This window comes from Cupressus sempervirens, chromosome 4, assembly GCF_028749045.1.
Source record: "Cupressus sempervirens isolate cs-2001-9-10 chromosome 4, ASM2874904v1, whole genome shotgun sequence".
NCBI classification, from domain to species: Eukaryota; Viridiplantae; Streptophyta; class Pinopsida; order Cupressales; family Cupressaceae; genus Cupressus; species Cupressus sempervirens.
In genome coordinates, this window is record NC_143121.1 from 173,762,361 (window position 1) to 173,778,492 (window position 16,132).

The 16,132-nt window shown below is 37.7% G+C and overlaps 2 protein-coding genes across 2 annotated transcripts in view; both read right to left on the reverse strand.

Moving 5' to 3' along the window:
- The window catches only part of LOC149560535 (uncharacterized), a gene marked incomplete at its 5' end in the record, with an annotated part of 61,567 nt that overhangs the window by 28,847 nt on the left and 16,588 nt on the right, over positions 1-16,132 (reverse strand). The gene's annotated exons all lie outside the window — the stretch shown is intronic.
- Positions 5,160-6,000, reverse strand: LOC149560536 (uncharacterized). Its single transcript, XM_089824150.1, has 2 exons — positions 5,570-6,000; positions 5,160-5,412 (listed from the first exon to the last, which is right to left on the reverse strand). The coding sequence occupies exons 1-2, from the start codon at positions 5,998-6,000 to the stop codon at positions 5,160-5,162; spliced, it is 684 nt and encodes a 227-aa protein (XP_089680276.1).

Sequence of the window (16,132 nt, forward strand, 5' to 3'; positions counted from 1 at the left end):
CCAAGGAGAAACAACTGCATTAAATATTCCAACACTCCCCCTTTGTCCCGAGCCAAACAATCAAGGATCACTGCCGATCCAAATCAACTACACCAAGACTCTCTCTTAGGTGTACAAAACTTCCAATACCTAATGGCTTAGTAAAAATGTCTGCTAGCTGCTGCTCAGACTTGCAATATTCAATTTTGATATCCCCATTCTCCACCAGCTCTCTGATGAAGTGATATCTGATCTCTATATGTTTGCTTCTCCCATGGAAGACTGGATTCTTGGACAATGCAATAGATGAGATGTTGTCACAATAAATTGTGGTTCCATCATCTTGCCTTTCATTCAAATCTGTCAAGATCCTCCTTAACCAAATAGCTTGACATGCTGCTGCATTTGCTGCAATGTATTCAGCCTCTGCTATAGATTGAGCAACAATAGGTTGCTTCTTGGATGCCCATGAAATTGCACCTGATCTCATATGAAATACATATCCGGAAGTGCTCTTCCTATCATCTATACTTCCAGCCCAATCACTATCTGTGTAACCAACCAACTTGAAATCATCATTTGCAGTATACAATATTCCAAACCCCTTGGTACCTTTCACATACCTTAGGATCCTCTTTCCCGCTTGCCAATGGGAATCCTTTGGTGTTTCCATAAATCTGGAAATCAGACTTACTACATGCATTAGATTTGGCCGAGTTGCAGTCAAATACATTAGACTTCCAACCATACTCTTGTATAGTGTTGGATCCACTCTCTTGCTAGAGTCTTCCTTGCTCAACTTCAGACCTACTGCTGTTGGTGTGGGGGCTGCCTTACTGTTCTTCATTTTGAATCTCTCCAAGATCTGCCCTGCATATTTTTCTTGAGAGATAAAGATGCCATCATGCATTTGTTTTACTTCTATGCCTAGAAAGTACTTCAAGAGACCTAGGTCTGTCATTTCAAATTCACTTTTCATGACCTCTTTGAACTCACCAATTAGAGTCTTGTCATTACCAGTAAAAATTAAATCATCTACATACAAGACAACAATCAATACATTACCATCTACTGCCTTGATGTAAAGAGTGGGCTCACTATTGCTTTTGCTAAAGCCATTGCTCATCAAATGTGAGTCAATCCTGCTGTACCAAGCCCGTGGAGCTTGCTTGAGCCCATAAAGAGCTCTCTTCAATCTATATACTTTGTTCTCTTCACCTGCAACTTCATAACCAGGTGGTTGCTCCACATACACTTCTTCTTTCAATACACCATTTAGGAAGGCGGACTTTACATCCTTTTGAAATACCTTCCACTTGTGCTGAGCTGCAATTGCTATGACAGCACGCACGGTTTCCATTCTTGCAACAGGGGCATAGGTCTCATCATAGTCTCTTCCATACTGTTGTTTGTAGCCCTTGACTACCAGCCTTGCCTTATGCCTATCAATCTTGTCTTCAGCATTGCATTTGGTCTTGTAGACCCATTTCACTCCAATCACTTGCTTCTTGGGAGGCAATTCAGTTAGCTCCCATGTTTCATTCCTTTCTATAGCATCTATCTCCTCATCCATGGCCTTACACCATTTCTTCTCCTTAATAGCTTCTTCAAAATAAATTGGATCACTATGAGAAAATAATGCAAAATTAACACTCTCATCATAATCTTCATACCTTTCATCTTGGTATATCTCCCTAAGACTCTTGGTCTTTCTTGGTAGCAGGGAGGAGAGTGTGGGATTAGAATCTTCGCTGCTGCTTTGCCGACTAACTCGGTCTTCACTGGTACTCGGCACTGACACTCGGTCATGCCTAGAGGAGCTTGGCAATTTCTGAATCTGCTTTCCTTTTCTTCTATCTGCTCCTTCTTCTTGTTGTTCATTAGCATCCTCTTCATTCATAATTGGCACTTTACTTGAAGTGCTCGGTGACTCATCAATTGAACCATACCAAGAATGATTTTCAAGAAATTTCACATCTCTTGAAAGCATCATCTTGTTGTTCAATAGGTCATACAATCTGTATGCCTTTGATTCTGGGTTGTACCCTGTGAAGATGCACTTCACACCTTTGTCATCCAATTTCTGCCTTTGCTCTTTAGGCACATGTGCATATACAACACATCCAAACACCCTTAGCTGTTCAACTGTCCATCTTCTTCGTGACCATGCTTTCATTGGAATTCTGTCACGAACTACCTTTGTAGGACACCTATTAATTAGGTAAACTGTTGTTGCCATAGCCTCTCCCCAAAATTCAATTGGGAGACCTTTCTCTTTCATCATGCTCCTTGCCATTTCAACAATGGTCCTGTTCTTTCTTTGAGCCACTCCATTCTACTGTGGTGTATAGCTGGCTGTGAGCTCTTTCTTAATGCCATGTTTCCTGCAAAAATTTACAAAAGAATTGGAGGTATACTCTCCTCTATCTGATCTTAGGACCTTGATATAATGTCCACATTCTCTTTCATCCTGGGCTTTAAATTCTACAAATTTATCAAATGCTTCAGATTTGTTCTTTAAGAAATACACCCATGTCCTACGATTGAAATCATCAATAAATGTCATGAAATAAGTACTCCCCCCAATGGAAGTAACTTGCATAGGACCGACTAGGTCAGTATGCACTAACTCTAATGGATATCTAGCCGTCCTAGAATTTCCAGAATTAAAGGGAAGCCTATGTTGCTTAGCCAAAATACAAGCCTCACACTTGTCACATGAATTTCCTACACGTGGGAAACGTTCTACCATTCTTTTATTTGATAACAAATTTAAACCAGCATAGCCAAGATGACCATACGTGAGGTACCATAGCCGTGAAGGGTCTTCAATCGCACTCCTTAGAGCCGATCGTGTGGGAGGTGCAGCACTAACTTGAGATGAGAAACATGTCTCAATCCTCAAGGGAAACATTTTGTTCTTTGTCATTTGAACTGTTGCAAGTAAATTCTTGCTCCCATCCTTTTCATGAATGATACAACTATCATTCTCCATCAACACTTTGTATCCATTTTGAATGAGCTGACCAATGCTCATCAAATTGTGCTTCATACCAGGGGCGAAATACACATTTTGTATTTCCCTTTTCTCACCTTTCTTGGTGCGGACCATAATAGATCCTTTGCCCACTACTGGTAGGGTTCCATTATTACCCATTTTAATTTCAGATTTGAAACTCTTGTCAATGAATGAAAACAAAGTTTCATTACCACTCATGTGGTTGCTACATCCGCTGTCGAAGTACCAAACCTCAGGGCTTCCTTCTTCACCAACATTACACATGATGAAGGCAGCAGCATTGGGTCCACTTCCCATGTTTACATCAGCCACATTTGCTTGTCCTGACTGATCATTCTGCTTCTTCCAACATTCATTTGCATAATGCCCATATTTATGACAGTAGTAGCATTCTACATTACTCTTATTTGAGTTGTAGTTTTTCTTACCTCCTCTTGAAGTATTTTGAGAGCTACTTGCTCCATCTGCTCTTCTTGAGCTTTCTGCTGCAGCATTCCTTTGTCCTCCATTTTCTCGACCTCTGCCTCAGCCATTTCTTCCTCTCCCCCTTCCTCTTGGATTTGACTGACCCTTGAATACTTGCTCTTGGGAAGATGAAGTAGATCTGTTGATCCTATGCTCATGGGTTTGAAGTGTACCCATCAACTCATCCATTGTCAAAACAGTGAGGTCTTTTACCTCTTCTATGGTCATGACCAAGTTGTCATATTTATGAGGTAAACTCCTCAATATCTTCTCCACTATCCTCTGCTCTTGATAGTCTTCTCCATTTGACTTCAGTTGGTTAATCACATTGGAGGTCCTTGAACTGAAGTATGCAACTGATTCATTTTCCTTCATCTGAAGGTTCTCAAACTCCCTCCTAATATTTTGTAGCTTTACAGTACGAACTTTATCAGTCTCCTTGAAGTTCGTCTCAAGGATATCCCAAGCTTTCTTTGCATAATTTGCTGCTGCAATCTTGGGAAAAACAGTTTCTATCATTGCTGCTTCAATCAAACTTAATGCCTTAGCATCCTTCCTCCTTGACTCTTTCAAATGAGTCTTTTGTGCGCTTGTGAGAGCAGCATACTGAGTTGGATCAGTCACATCATTGAATCCATTAACTACAAACTCTCATAAATCATTTGCAACCATAATGGTTTTCATCTTCTTTGCCCATGTATCATAATTTTGTCCATTAAATGATGGTGGCTGCTACCATATCTTTCCTGCATCTCCTGCCATGATAAATATCCCAGAAAACAAATGCCCTAACTCACTGTGGATGTGGGGCCTCAAAGCTCTGATACCATGTGAGAAATATTAAAACAACTTCAAAACTCACAACCTAACCCTAAAAATCTGCTCGGGAACAACTATTACTGAGTGCCAAAAAATTGCTCGGTAATCAAAGAAACCAACTGGCAAGAGTGTTTACCGAGTGAGCTCGGTAGACAATGTGATTACCGAGTGAACTCAGTAGACAATGATTACCGAGTGAACTCGGTAGACAATGTGATTACCAAGTGAACTCGGTAACCACTAGAGAGAGGAGCCCGGTAGATGAAGATACCGAGTGAACTTGGTGGAGACAGCAGAGATGAACTTTTAACAAGATTTCACCGAGTGATGATATATTGCGTGAACAACTTTCACCATTAAAACCAGAGAGCCAGAACTTGAAGCTTTCAAATAAACTTACCAAATGCAATGAATAGAAGAAGGACAACAAAGGATTCAAGTACGCCTGCTTGCTTACTATTCAACTATGATTCAAACTATTACAAATCTGGGAGCATTCGGCTTCAACCAAAAAACCCTAATATAACCCTAAAACTTCAAACTTCATAAACTTTAAACTTGCAACTCTAATGGCTGCATACAATTACGCCTGGAGCAATCACTGCTTCAACAGGACGAATGAAAACAATAAACTATGAACTATGAACTTACAGAATGACAGGTAGAACCATGTGCAACTGCAGGCACGACAATGATTCCTTCTATCTCTGCAACGACTGATCTGCTGATCACTTTTCTCTCTTCCTTCTCTGCTCTGCAACTTCTAAGCTCTTCAACTTCTTCTCCTCCTACTGACTCTATTATCGAATGAATGATAAAACATTCCTTTTTACTTCAGCAAAATTATTTTCCCTCTCATTTCTGAGTTTGAAAAAACTCACCCACCGCATTTAAGTTTTTTGTCTGTTCTGCTGGTCGTCAGGTGGTAGGTGGACGTTTGGCTCCAGGGAGAAACAACAATTGCATTAAATATTCCAACACAACTCTCATCAAGGATCCTTTGCCTCACCGCTTTTTCTTCAGAGGACTTAGAATGAGACCATCGTCCCCACTCTGGATTCACCACCATCAATTGAAGGGCCTCATACACCTCAATCATCCTCTCCATCAAGATGAAATATGTGCAATACCTATAGCAACAATTTAAAATTTAAAATTTAAACTTAAACATTAATGATTAAAATTTAAAACAAAATGCATCACATGTAGATAAACTTATAAATAAATTTTTTAAATAACTTAAAGTTAAAACAAACTAAAAGTAAACTATAATTATAATTGACATACCTTGTCTCGGCTGGTTTGAGGAACTCCTTCTTAGAGAAGGACCTGAATAGAGCAAGTGAAGTGTGGTGGTTGCAAATAAACATTTGCACTTCTCTAGCTTCTAGCACCGCTTGTTTCACCCATTCAATCTTCCCTATGTCCTTCAATGCATTGTTCAAGGAATGAACACAACAAAGGGTCCAAAATATGTGCCTATAAACACCCTCTATCATCAAACCAGCTGATTTGCACACAGGTGCAGAATCTGTGATAACCTGTACAACATTAGAAGGCCCAATCTCCTCTATGGCATCTCGCAAAATGGTGAACTGGAAATCTGCATCCTTCTTCTTTCTTGAGCAATCTATGGCTCTCAAAAAATAAGAGTCAGCAGGGGATGTGACAATGATATTGATGAGTGGCCGATGTTTAACATCGGTCCACCCATCCATCACAACAGAGCAGCCTGTCCTAACCCAAGTGTGTCTCATATCCTCAAATAACAAAGCAACCTTTGAGTACTCTTCATCTAGGATAGTGGTTCATAGCTTATGCTCACCAGGGGGTACGAATGAGGAATTCATGCTCAAAATATCTTTCACCATTTGTTTATAATAAGTATAACGGGCTGCATTATATGGGATAACATTAGCAAGAAAGAATCTACCAATGGATGCCTCACACTTCTCCTTTGCCTGTGCATTAAACATACTTTCCACCGAGCCCTTCTCACCACTACTTATCTTTCTCTTCCCTCTAAACCCACTAGGACTGCCACTAGTACCAATGGCGGATGAAATATGCCTAGATGATTGTGAGGGAATGGATGGTGATGTCACTGTCAAATTTTGCCCCTCCATTTCAGCCTCTAAGTGCAATCTTTGGCATTCTAATTTTTGTTCATCGGTTAGGTTAGGACAAGCTTTGACTCTTTGGCATGAAACACCTAAAAAATGTGACTTCACTCTTGTATAGCTGCCCCTAAAATCATCAAGACAAACATGACAATCCCACACACTTGTCCCTCCCGAATTCTTTTTATCTTTTGGCCGAGGTGTGACATATTGGAGAAGAGGTTTTTTCCTATTGAAAGGACCCTTTGCAAAATTCTTCATAATGGCGGAAGAGCATTTAAACAAATCAGCTTTAGGATTGGGTTTTTGCCTAGTGTCACTACTAGCAACATCAACCTCTACATTTTCTTCTTCACTACTACTACTTGTACTCCCATTGCTGCTCATTGTGTTTAAATATGCAATTGAATAGTTATATGAGCTGAAACAATGAAAACAAATTTAAAAATCAGACTTTGCAAGCTGCAAATTTATTTTTAAAATGATAGATAAAAGCACAAAGAGTCTTATACTTACTTGGTGGACAAAATAGAAAATCAAACCCTTGGTCAAGCTCTTGGAAACAAAAATATTACCTCCTCTACTTGCAAAATGAAAACTTCAGCCGGCTGCAACATAAAATGAAAACCAAACAATTGTTAAAACAACTTAAATGTGTGGAGTTATATACATTTTAGGGTTTTTGGAGGAGTGGGGCCCACTAGCCGACCAAGGAGGCATTAAATGTTTTTTTTATGTTTTTTTTTTAAGTTTTGAGCATACAAAAAAGGAGGACAGTCGGCCGCACCCGGTACGATCGGGGGACGTCTAGACGTCCCCTTTCCGTACTGGGTACGGCGGGCCGTCCCCCTTTTGTCCCCCCCACGTCCCCAAGTTTCCGAAACGTCCCCTAAAAAAAGGGGACATTTGGGGACGGCTGGGGGACGTCCCATACCCGTCCCCTCGTCCCTGGGATGTCCCCATCTCCGAAACGTTGGGTTTTAGGCCGGGTACGCGGCCCCGGGGAACATAGGTCAAAACTGATCCAAACTGTGAAAAAACCCCTGAAAACTACTCTCAACCACCTGTCCAACTGATAGCTAACTGAAAAACTGCCTCTAACTCCTCAAAATCATACATAAAACCGAACTTGAATTTCAAAATCAACCCAAAAATATAGCACGTGATACTCATCAAAAATATGCATAAAATAGGCTCCTATAATGAACTGCATGCAAAATTGGTCTTAACTGCTCGATATCGTGCCAAAAATAGCACAAAAATTGCTCCATCACTACATGGAAAACTCAAATTGCCCTTTGACCAATTACGCATGTAGACAAATCCGAAAAGACTGAAAAATGCCAAAACTAGCTTCATAATCAACTCCAAAATCTTGAGTCTGAACTGTGAGTCTAAAAATAGCCACTGAATGTCCACGCTCGAACTTAGGCATTTTAAAAATGCTAACTCCCTTTTAACCTTTTTATCATTATTGCACTTAACATAACATTAATAAATTGATTTACTATCATCAACTTATTAATATTAATTACATATTTGATGCAAATAATAATAAATAAATTCTTTTGTTTAAAGTAAAAATCATTATTGATTAATTGATTTTGTAAAACACCAATTAATATAATAATAATCTATATATTAACATGTACATGACTCCAATGTTAATAAATAAACTATCATATTGTTTTATCTTCCAAATTCTTAAGAATGGACCCGAAATTTTATCAAAATTGCTTGAAGGGCTATCAAAAAGGAATAAATATAATCATTTCCATCATTTCGAATTGAAAGGATGAGAGAAAAGAATAGGGTTGAAACCCTAGCCGCCATGGGGAAATTCCGGTGTTTGCGATTTCTCCTTGCTCTGCCATAGTGGACGCCATGTTTCTTGCTCTATATCATGGGTCCCTGGTATAGTCGCCATCAGTGCTGGTGTATTCGAGTTCTTCAAGCCATGAACTTATTCTTCCATGTCGTGGCAAATTTTTCTGCTTGCCATGAGTCTCTGCTATTTACCATGAGTATTGGCATTTTCTCATGGATCTATGGTGTGACTCCTTTCATCTCCATGACATGCGTTTGTCTGCAATTCCATGGGGTTTTCTGCTTTTTGGTGTTTTCATGAGTTATAGGATGTTCACGAGATGCTCATTCTCCCTCATGATGGGTTGTTGATGCGTGAGCTTCCTGCTTGATGCCGTGAGCTAATACCATTGTTATTCACTCTTCATTGTCGTAAGTTGAACTCGGACTGTTATTCTTTGCACTTCATCAGCATTTTCTCTGTTGTAAGTTATTTGCTGTAGGATGGAGGGTTTGCAAGAATTGCTTCATTTCATATATATTTTGTTGTTAATTATGAAGTCTTATTATGTTTGTTATTGTAGATGTTTTTACTCCATTTACTTGTTAAAATGCATGCTGCTTGGCCTGGAAGTTACATCTTCTTGTGCCTCTGTTGTTCTTGATAACTCATATCCATGTGTACTTGCTAGTTTGTTATCCTGGAAAATACATATAAATGAAATGTTCCTCCTCCGTGATAGCATTGTATCATATTTATGTTTCTAACATAGAAGCTTACATACTTCCATTGTTTTGATTGTTAAAAATCATTGCTCTTTGAAACTTCTCCTATAGATACTCAATTTACTAGTATCATGTAGCATCTTGTACTTCAAACTCTGGAAATCGTGTTTACCTGGAAGCTCTTGTTAATTGCATCATAACAAACCTGTAACTAATACTCCTTGTTATTTGAACAATCAGAACTGAATCTGGAAATTACTGATTCTACATTTTGATTTCAATTTGCATTTAAAAAATAATGATTACATAATAGTTATGCACAATATCTTTTTGCTTGATTGTAATAAATTCCAATCTTTATTTGCTACTAAATCAACTCTCATGACTTCATGAATGAACATTTGGTTGAGCATCTTCCTTGCTGGTTTAGCTTGTGGCTTTACTTAGTTTCATCACATATTTTGATCAACAGATCTATATGGTTTAATATATCTTTTTTTCTAATTTTCTTTGCCATAAAATCTGAGATTTGACACATCTTTTATTTTTTATGCAATAAAGACGTTCTTTTACAAATGTTCTCTTAACTTGTAGACTATGAATTCCATATGCCCTCCATGATTCAACTGAAAGGTTTCATACCTGCACTTTATGTATGTCCCTTTGACAATCTCTTGATATCTTCAATCAATCTGCTATGGTTCAACTAGAAGGTTGCATACTTGTAATTTATGTATGCCCCCTCAATAGTCTCCCTATGTATTTAGTCTTTACCTCTACATGATTTGACCAGAAGGTTTCACGCCTATAGTTTATGCGTGTCCTCCTCAGTCCTTCAGTCTTGGCCTCTACATGATTTAGTTGAAAGGCTTCATGCGTGTAACTTATGCATGATCCTCTGACAACCTCAACTTCATACCTATATCTGCACGACACAAACTTATTAGCATAAAACCTACTTTTCTTTCAGATATTTCTCTTGTCTTTGCATCTTTTAATGCTTTTATCTGAATAACCATGTTGTAAGAACACTAAGTAGTGTAGAGATAATTGGGATGGTTTCCATTGCTCGGTTCGTATGAACTAACCCTCCTCTTTTACATTTTGCAGATCTATTCCCAGATGGAGATATGGGCTCAAATCTTCTTCAACGTTCAGATCAACGATACTTCCATTGAGGCAATGGAGGCTTTTCCCCTTATCTTTTCAGTACTTTTCTGTTTATGCAATGTGTTTATTCAGATATTGTATTAGGAGCTGCCACAATTTGTGTGGTGTCTGAATGCATTGTATCAAGAACTGTTTAAAAGTTGAACATTTTGTACCTTATCCAAACAATTCTAAAATATATTTCAATAAAGTGTACTATTTTGGTACTTGTATGTATCTTGAATAAAACCTGATCAATTTTTTTTGTTTATTAATTTTTGTACTTTACATTCTGCATCCAAATCATTCTGTAATATGTATGATCAGAAACTTAAAACACAGTGCAGCATATAAGCAAGCTTAGGCACTTGAGATTCTTACCACTTGCTTTCTCAACTAAAGCTTTAAAGATTTTGAACTAAAAAAATGCTTTTGATTTTTAACACACAACATTCTAGAGTAGTCATCAACAAATAGCATGAAATACTTGTCACCATGATAACTTCTAGTTCTCATAGGTCCACATAAGTCAATATAAACCGAATCCAAAACATTCTCAAATGAAAGGGACTTGCTATAGAAATTAAAACTAGTGAACTTACCCATTTGGCATTCCTTGCTCATAACATTGTGCAGTTTCACTAAAGCACGCAATCGTCTAACTACATTAGTCTTGCTTGTTTTTATCAAACTGTCAAAATTCACATGGGAAAACCTCCTATGCCATAACAAATATCTTCAAACTTTATAACCAAGCAACTGTTAACTATAGTAATCAAATGGAATAAGTTACCTTTTGTTTGTCTCCCAATAGCAATCAAATCTCCTGAGTTTCCTAGAATCTTGCACAACCCTCCATTGAGCTCTAGACGATATTCTTTATCATTTAGTTGATCAACATTGGGAAAATTGTGCTTTAGACCTTCAACAAAGTATCCATCATTAGCTTAACTCTTAGCATTCAAAGAAATAGATCCTTCACCTTTCACCGAACATAAAGTATTGTTGCTAAATCTCAAAACACCACCATCAAACTCTTCAAGCTTGATGAACTTGCTTCCATGTCAAGTCATGTGATAAGAGAAACCACTATCAATAAGCCAATCATGATTGTGATCCATATGTGAAACTAGAGCTTTCTCGTAAATGATATCCTTTATCATTTAGTTGATCAACACTAGGAAAATTGTGCTTTAGACCTTCAACAAAGTGTCCATCATCACCTTAACTCTTAGCATTCAAAGAAATTGATCCTTTACCTTTCACCAAACTTAGAGTATTTTTGCTAAATCTCAAAACACCACCATCAAACTCTTCAAGCTTGATGAACTTGCTTCCATCTCAAGTCATGTGATAAGAGCAACCACTATCAATAACCCAATCATGATTGTGATCCATATGCAAAACTAGAACTTTCTCACCATCTATTATTTCTTCTTTGATTGCAACATATACAACTTCCTCTCCATCATTATCATCAAATTAATCATCAATCACTCCATCAACGACAACATAGCATTGTTTCTTTCCTTTGTCCTTGAATCTTCTCTTTTCCTCTTTTTGTTCTACATTAGGACATCTTGCAGCAATATGACTGATCTTGTTACATGAGAAACATTTCAATGGTAATTTGCCCTTAAGTTTATAGGTACCTCTAGGTAATTTCTTTGCAAGTTAAGCTTCAAATTCATCTTGTTTTCTTTCCTCATAAAAGAATGAATCAAACTCACTATGACTAGCAATTTCTTTATCTTTATTTCCAAGAGTACATGATAAGGAGGCTTTGAAAGTAGCTTCAACCTTAGGAATACTATTGTCATTGTTGTTCATCTCAAATGCAATAATTTTACCAATTAGTCCATCAATGGAAACTTTCTCAAAAGTTAATTCATGAATTGCAAAAACTCTGATAGAATAAACATGTTGTAAGGCTCTCAAAATTTTACTCACCACAACTTCATCTTCCATAGTTCCATTGGTATTATTAATTGCAGAAACCAATTTTTTCAGCTTATGACCATATTGAGCAGCATTCTTACCTTTTACCATCTTTATGACATCATAATTTCAAGTTTTCGACCCTCGCTTTTTTAACATGAACATCTCCACCATAGACTAACTTGAGTTGAATTCATACATCATGTGCATTATCCAGCCCATGAATATCAACAAAATCAGCATTTGACAAGGTGCTTACAATTGCATTCAAGGTCTATATGTTTTCCGTCTCCGCCTTCAATTGATCAGCATTGAGTGTCCCATTAGGTCTTGTATACTTACTCTCCACATGTGTCCAATTTGTGATCCTATTCCTCTTAGGTAGAGTTCCATCCTATCACACCAAACATAGATGTTCTTGGAAAACTTTGGACCTTCCTTGTTAATCAAGTTGATCTTTTCCTCAAGTTGTTAGGCTTTTCAATAAGAGGATCAAAGCTCTAATATCAATTGTTAATATACTTAAGGTCTTAGATTACTGAGAGGGGGGCAAGGGACGGAGGGAGGGAAGGGGTGTGAATCAGTAGTCAGTCAATTTCAATCTTTAACCAAAAATTCACAATACTAATGAACCAATATCAGATCTAAGTCTTATTCATTCATTCCATGTTAACTTGTGAAACTATCAATAAGACAACTAATAAAAACATCCACACAATAACACCAATATTTTTATTGTGAAAACCCTTTGTAGAGAGAAAAATCACGACAGGAATTAATACCCACAAATCTTTGCACTCTTTTGCAATGTACCTTGTTAAAGGCTTGGCTCTCTTAGGAGCTTACAATAATGTCTAGTTGGGAGCAAACCCTATTAGGAGTCACCTAGTTGGGGGATTTGTCTAGCCCTATTAAGACCTTTACCCTGTTAGGAGTAAACTTGTTGAATGATTTTCTAACTCAAACTAAAAGCCACCCTATTAAAGGAATTAACTTCAAATATGTTACGATCTTGCTCACCCTAATAATAGTGACCTTGTCAGAGGATTTGAACTTGAGAACCTATTAGGATTCAACAAGAAAAGGGATATTTGCACACCCCTTCTCGATCTCAATCTCTTGCAAAAATAGCATTCTGTCATAGAAATAGACATCTCAATATTAGGGGAATCCACCATGAAACAGATTGTATCTTTATACTTTAACACTATGGCTGATGGAATTCTCTAGCACTAGAGAGTGTTGTGTCATCCTCATCATCATCCATATCAAGTAAAGTAGCTCTAGAAAGATGAATGGTCATATCCAAGTCAGCAGACTCGATTCCTACATCCCAAAGCTTCTTTCCCCCTTCTTGTATTTTGGATCCTTATGTGCCAGGAGGCACAAGTTGTTGTGAACAAACAAGTCTTCTACTTTTTTAAACCCAATTGTTTATGCTTCACTGAGTGGATACAGGATTATGTACTATGTTGGCGTTAATGATGCAAATTGGCTTGAAGAGTTGTCACAACATATGTTAGAGGAGCTTGCAACCTAGAGAGAAAACCAACAAGATTAAAAATAAAAAATACAAGATAAATTCAAGAGTGTTAAGTGTTAAATGCCAAGCTACCGATTTGGGTTTAGAACAGGTTTGGGTAAAAGAATTTGGTTTGTGGATTCATGAATGTTTTATTTTCCATTATCATTTGTATAGGTAAGAGTGTGTGTGTGTGTGTGTGTGTGTGTGTATTTATATATGCATTATATATACAAAGAAATAAGAGAACTACACATAATTGTAAAACTAAATCATTCATAGAATGAATCTATGATGCTTGATCATTGATCAATGCCAAATGTCAAAGATAAACATTAAAATTTTATATACTTGACCATTGACGATTCTAAATAACATTTTTTGTGAGTTTGGCTCCACATTTTCTTAGTTTGGCCCATGGGTCGCTTAAGACGTGCAGATCCTTGTCAAAGATAAACATTAAAATTTTATATACTTGACCATTGACGATTCTAAATAACATTTTTTGTGAGTTTGGCTCCACATTTTCTTAGTTTGGCCCATGGGTCGCTTAAGACGTGCAGATCCTTGCAAGACACCCCCAAGTCTGCATGGGGTCCCCTAGGTCTGTGATGGATTCGGGTTGGGTCCATGTTTCACCCTGTGGATTCTTCTGGATCCACAGATTAGGACTGACCCCAAGGATCAAACACAGACCCTACTCAGACCCATCACAGACAATTTCGCTAATCCGAATACAATTCGTACCCAGATCCAATTCAAGGGTCCAGGGTACGAAACCGATAACATGCTTTGACAAGTTTCACAATTAGCCCGAGTTTTCACATAATTTTTCAACCTCTGAAATACGTATCTATGCAGTAATATGTCTTACACAAGCAAATATGACCAGCAATGAGGAAAGACATTCTGCTAAACTCTAGTACCTTCCTAAATTTAGAATCAGGTACAAGTTAATGTCTGAAAATTTTACAATTATTTAAAACGGTATAAGTGTCATCCTCATGGATTCTTACAACGTACTTTAGCAAACTAGTACTCCCTCAATTTTAGCATATTCAGCAAATAATCTTGCCCTCCCGCCTAGCTTGACCATAAGTACTGCAATCAATATAGGTACCCTAGATTAGTAATCTGCAATAGCATTATGTATTCCCTTCTTGTATTGACCTCCTACATTAAAAATTATAGTTTTCTTACACACATTGATTCTTGTTTGATCAATCCTTTTTGGTAGAATGAGTACTTCAAATTTTCATGTGTGCTCCACAATGCAATGATTAAGTGTCAGTGAAGTGAATATAGCTTGCATTTCTAGTATCCATTAGGGCCAACATTTCTTTGTCATAGACAAAGAACTGACTGCTTTCCATTCCACTCTCTACTTTCATGCACAAGGGACCACTGAATTTGCATTAGCACAGCTTCCATGTCCCAGCCTCTAGTGGAATGTTACGTATCGCATTCCACTCCAAAGGGAAGTAAGAAGCTATATTTTGTGAGAATACCTGACCCAGAAATATGTCTCACGCTAGAGGTTTAGGGGCACGTCATTTTTTGCCATTGCTATAGACTTTACTTATTTTAGAATATTTCTTGCCTCCCTCTTCTCCTTGAAAATTTAAAATAATAAAAATGTTTATGAAGCTCAAATAAATGTTACTAGTTTGGGGCAATAAGTGCTTGAGACACTGACCCAAATTGACTTGGCTGCTTGAGTTTAGCACGCTAAAAACAATACATATGAAACAAAGCAAGATGGTGAAAAGCTGCAATTGTTTGCCTTGAGTGACTTGGTTACTCAAGAGAGCAATTGTTTTTAAAAGGGAATAATTTCTTAAATCTTTTCTCAGTCCTAAATAGGATTTGGTTGTCTAAAGAGGAGGATATTATGTTGACAAGATCTGAACATTTCTAAAAATGAGGTGAAGCACAAAATAGGGGTAAGCTTATGATTTGTTAGATAGGTTGAGTCCTTACAGTAAGTGCTTGATGACCCATTTATTTATCCTTTACTGTTTATAGGTAGGAACCATAGTAACACTGGGACACGTCCCCCCCTTTTTTCCCCACGTCCCAGAGATGGGGACGCTCCGGGGACTTGAGGACTCCATTCCCCCATCCCTAGCAGCGCCACCAGATTCTACTACATCCGCCGAGGATGGGGGGATGCCCTAGTATTGATAATTTGCTAATTTGAATATTTATGTTCAACATTTGATGTTTCAAATCAATGCAATGTTCAAGTATTTACTCTTTTACATCTTATATCTTATATTGCAATTCATCTTTCCATAACTAGCATTTTAACTACCACGTGTAAGTATATACAACCACCCCTGTCCCCCCATCATCCCCAAATTAAGGCCCCTTTTCCCCCCATCCTGAAACTTGTCACCCAGATCCATGGTCCCCCTGTCCACCAGGGCGGTATAACTATGGAAAGAACTAACGTTTTCACCTTGCATCCATCAATTAACACATTCTTGATAATTATAAGTGCAGGAACAAGTCTAAAGAAACTACCATTTCACATGTTCAAATCTAGTTTTCGTTACTTTTACTCTATAAGCTGCATAAGCAAGTTTC

Bases quoted from the DNA above. Each gene is read 5' to 3' on its own strand.
- LOC149560536 (XM_089824150.1), bottom strand. From the start codon at position 6,000: ATGGATGGGTGGACCGATGTTAAACATCGGCCACTCATCAATATCATT. The intron at 5,413-5,569 runs GTATGTCAATTA...TTGTTGCTATAG, and splicing joins CTCAAACCAGCCGAGACAAG to GTATTGCACATATTTCATCT.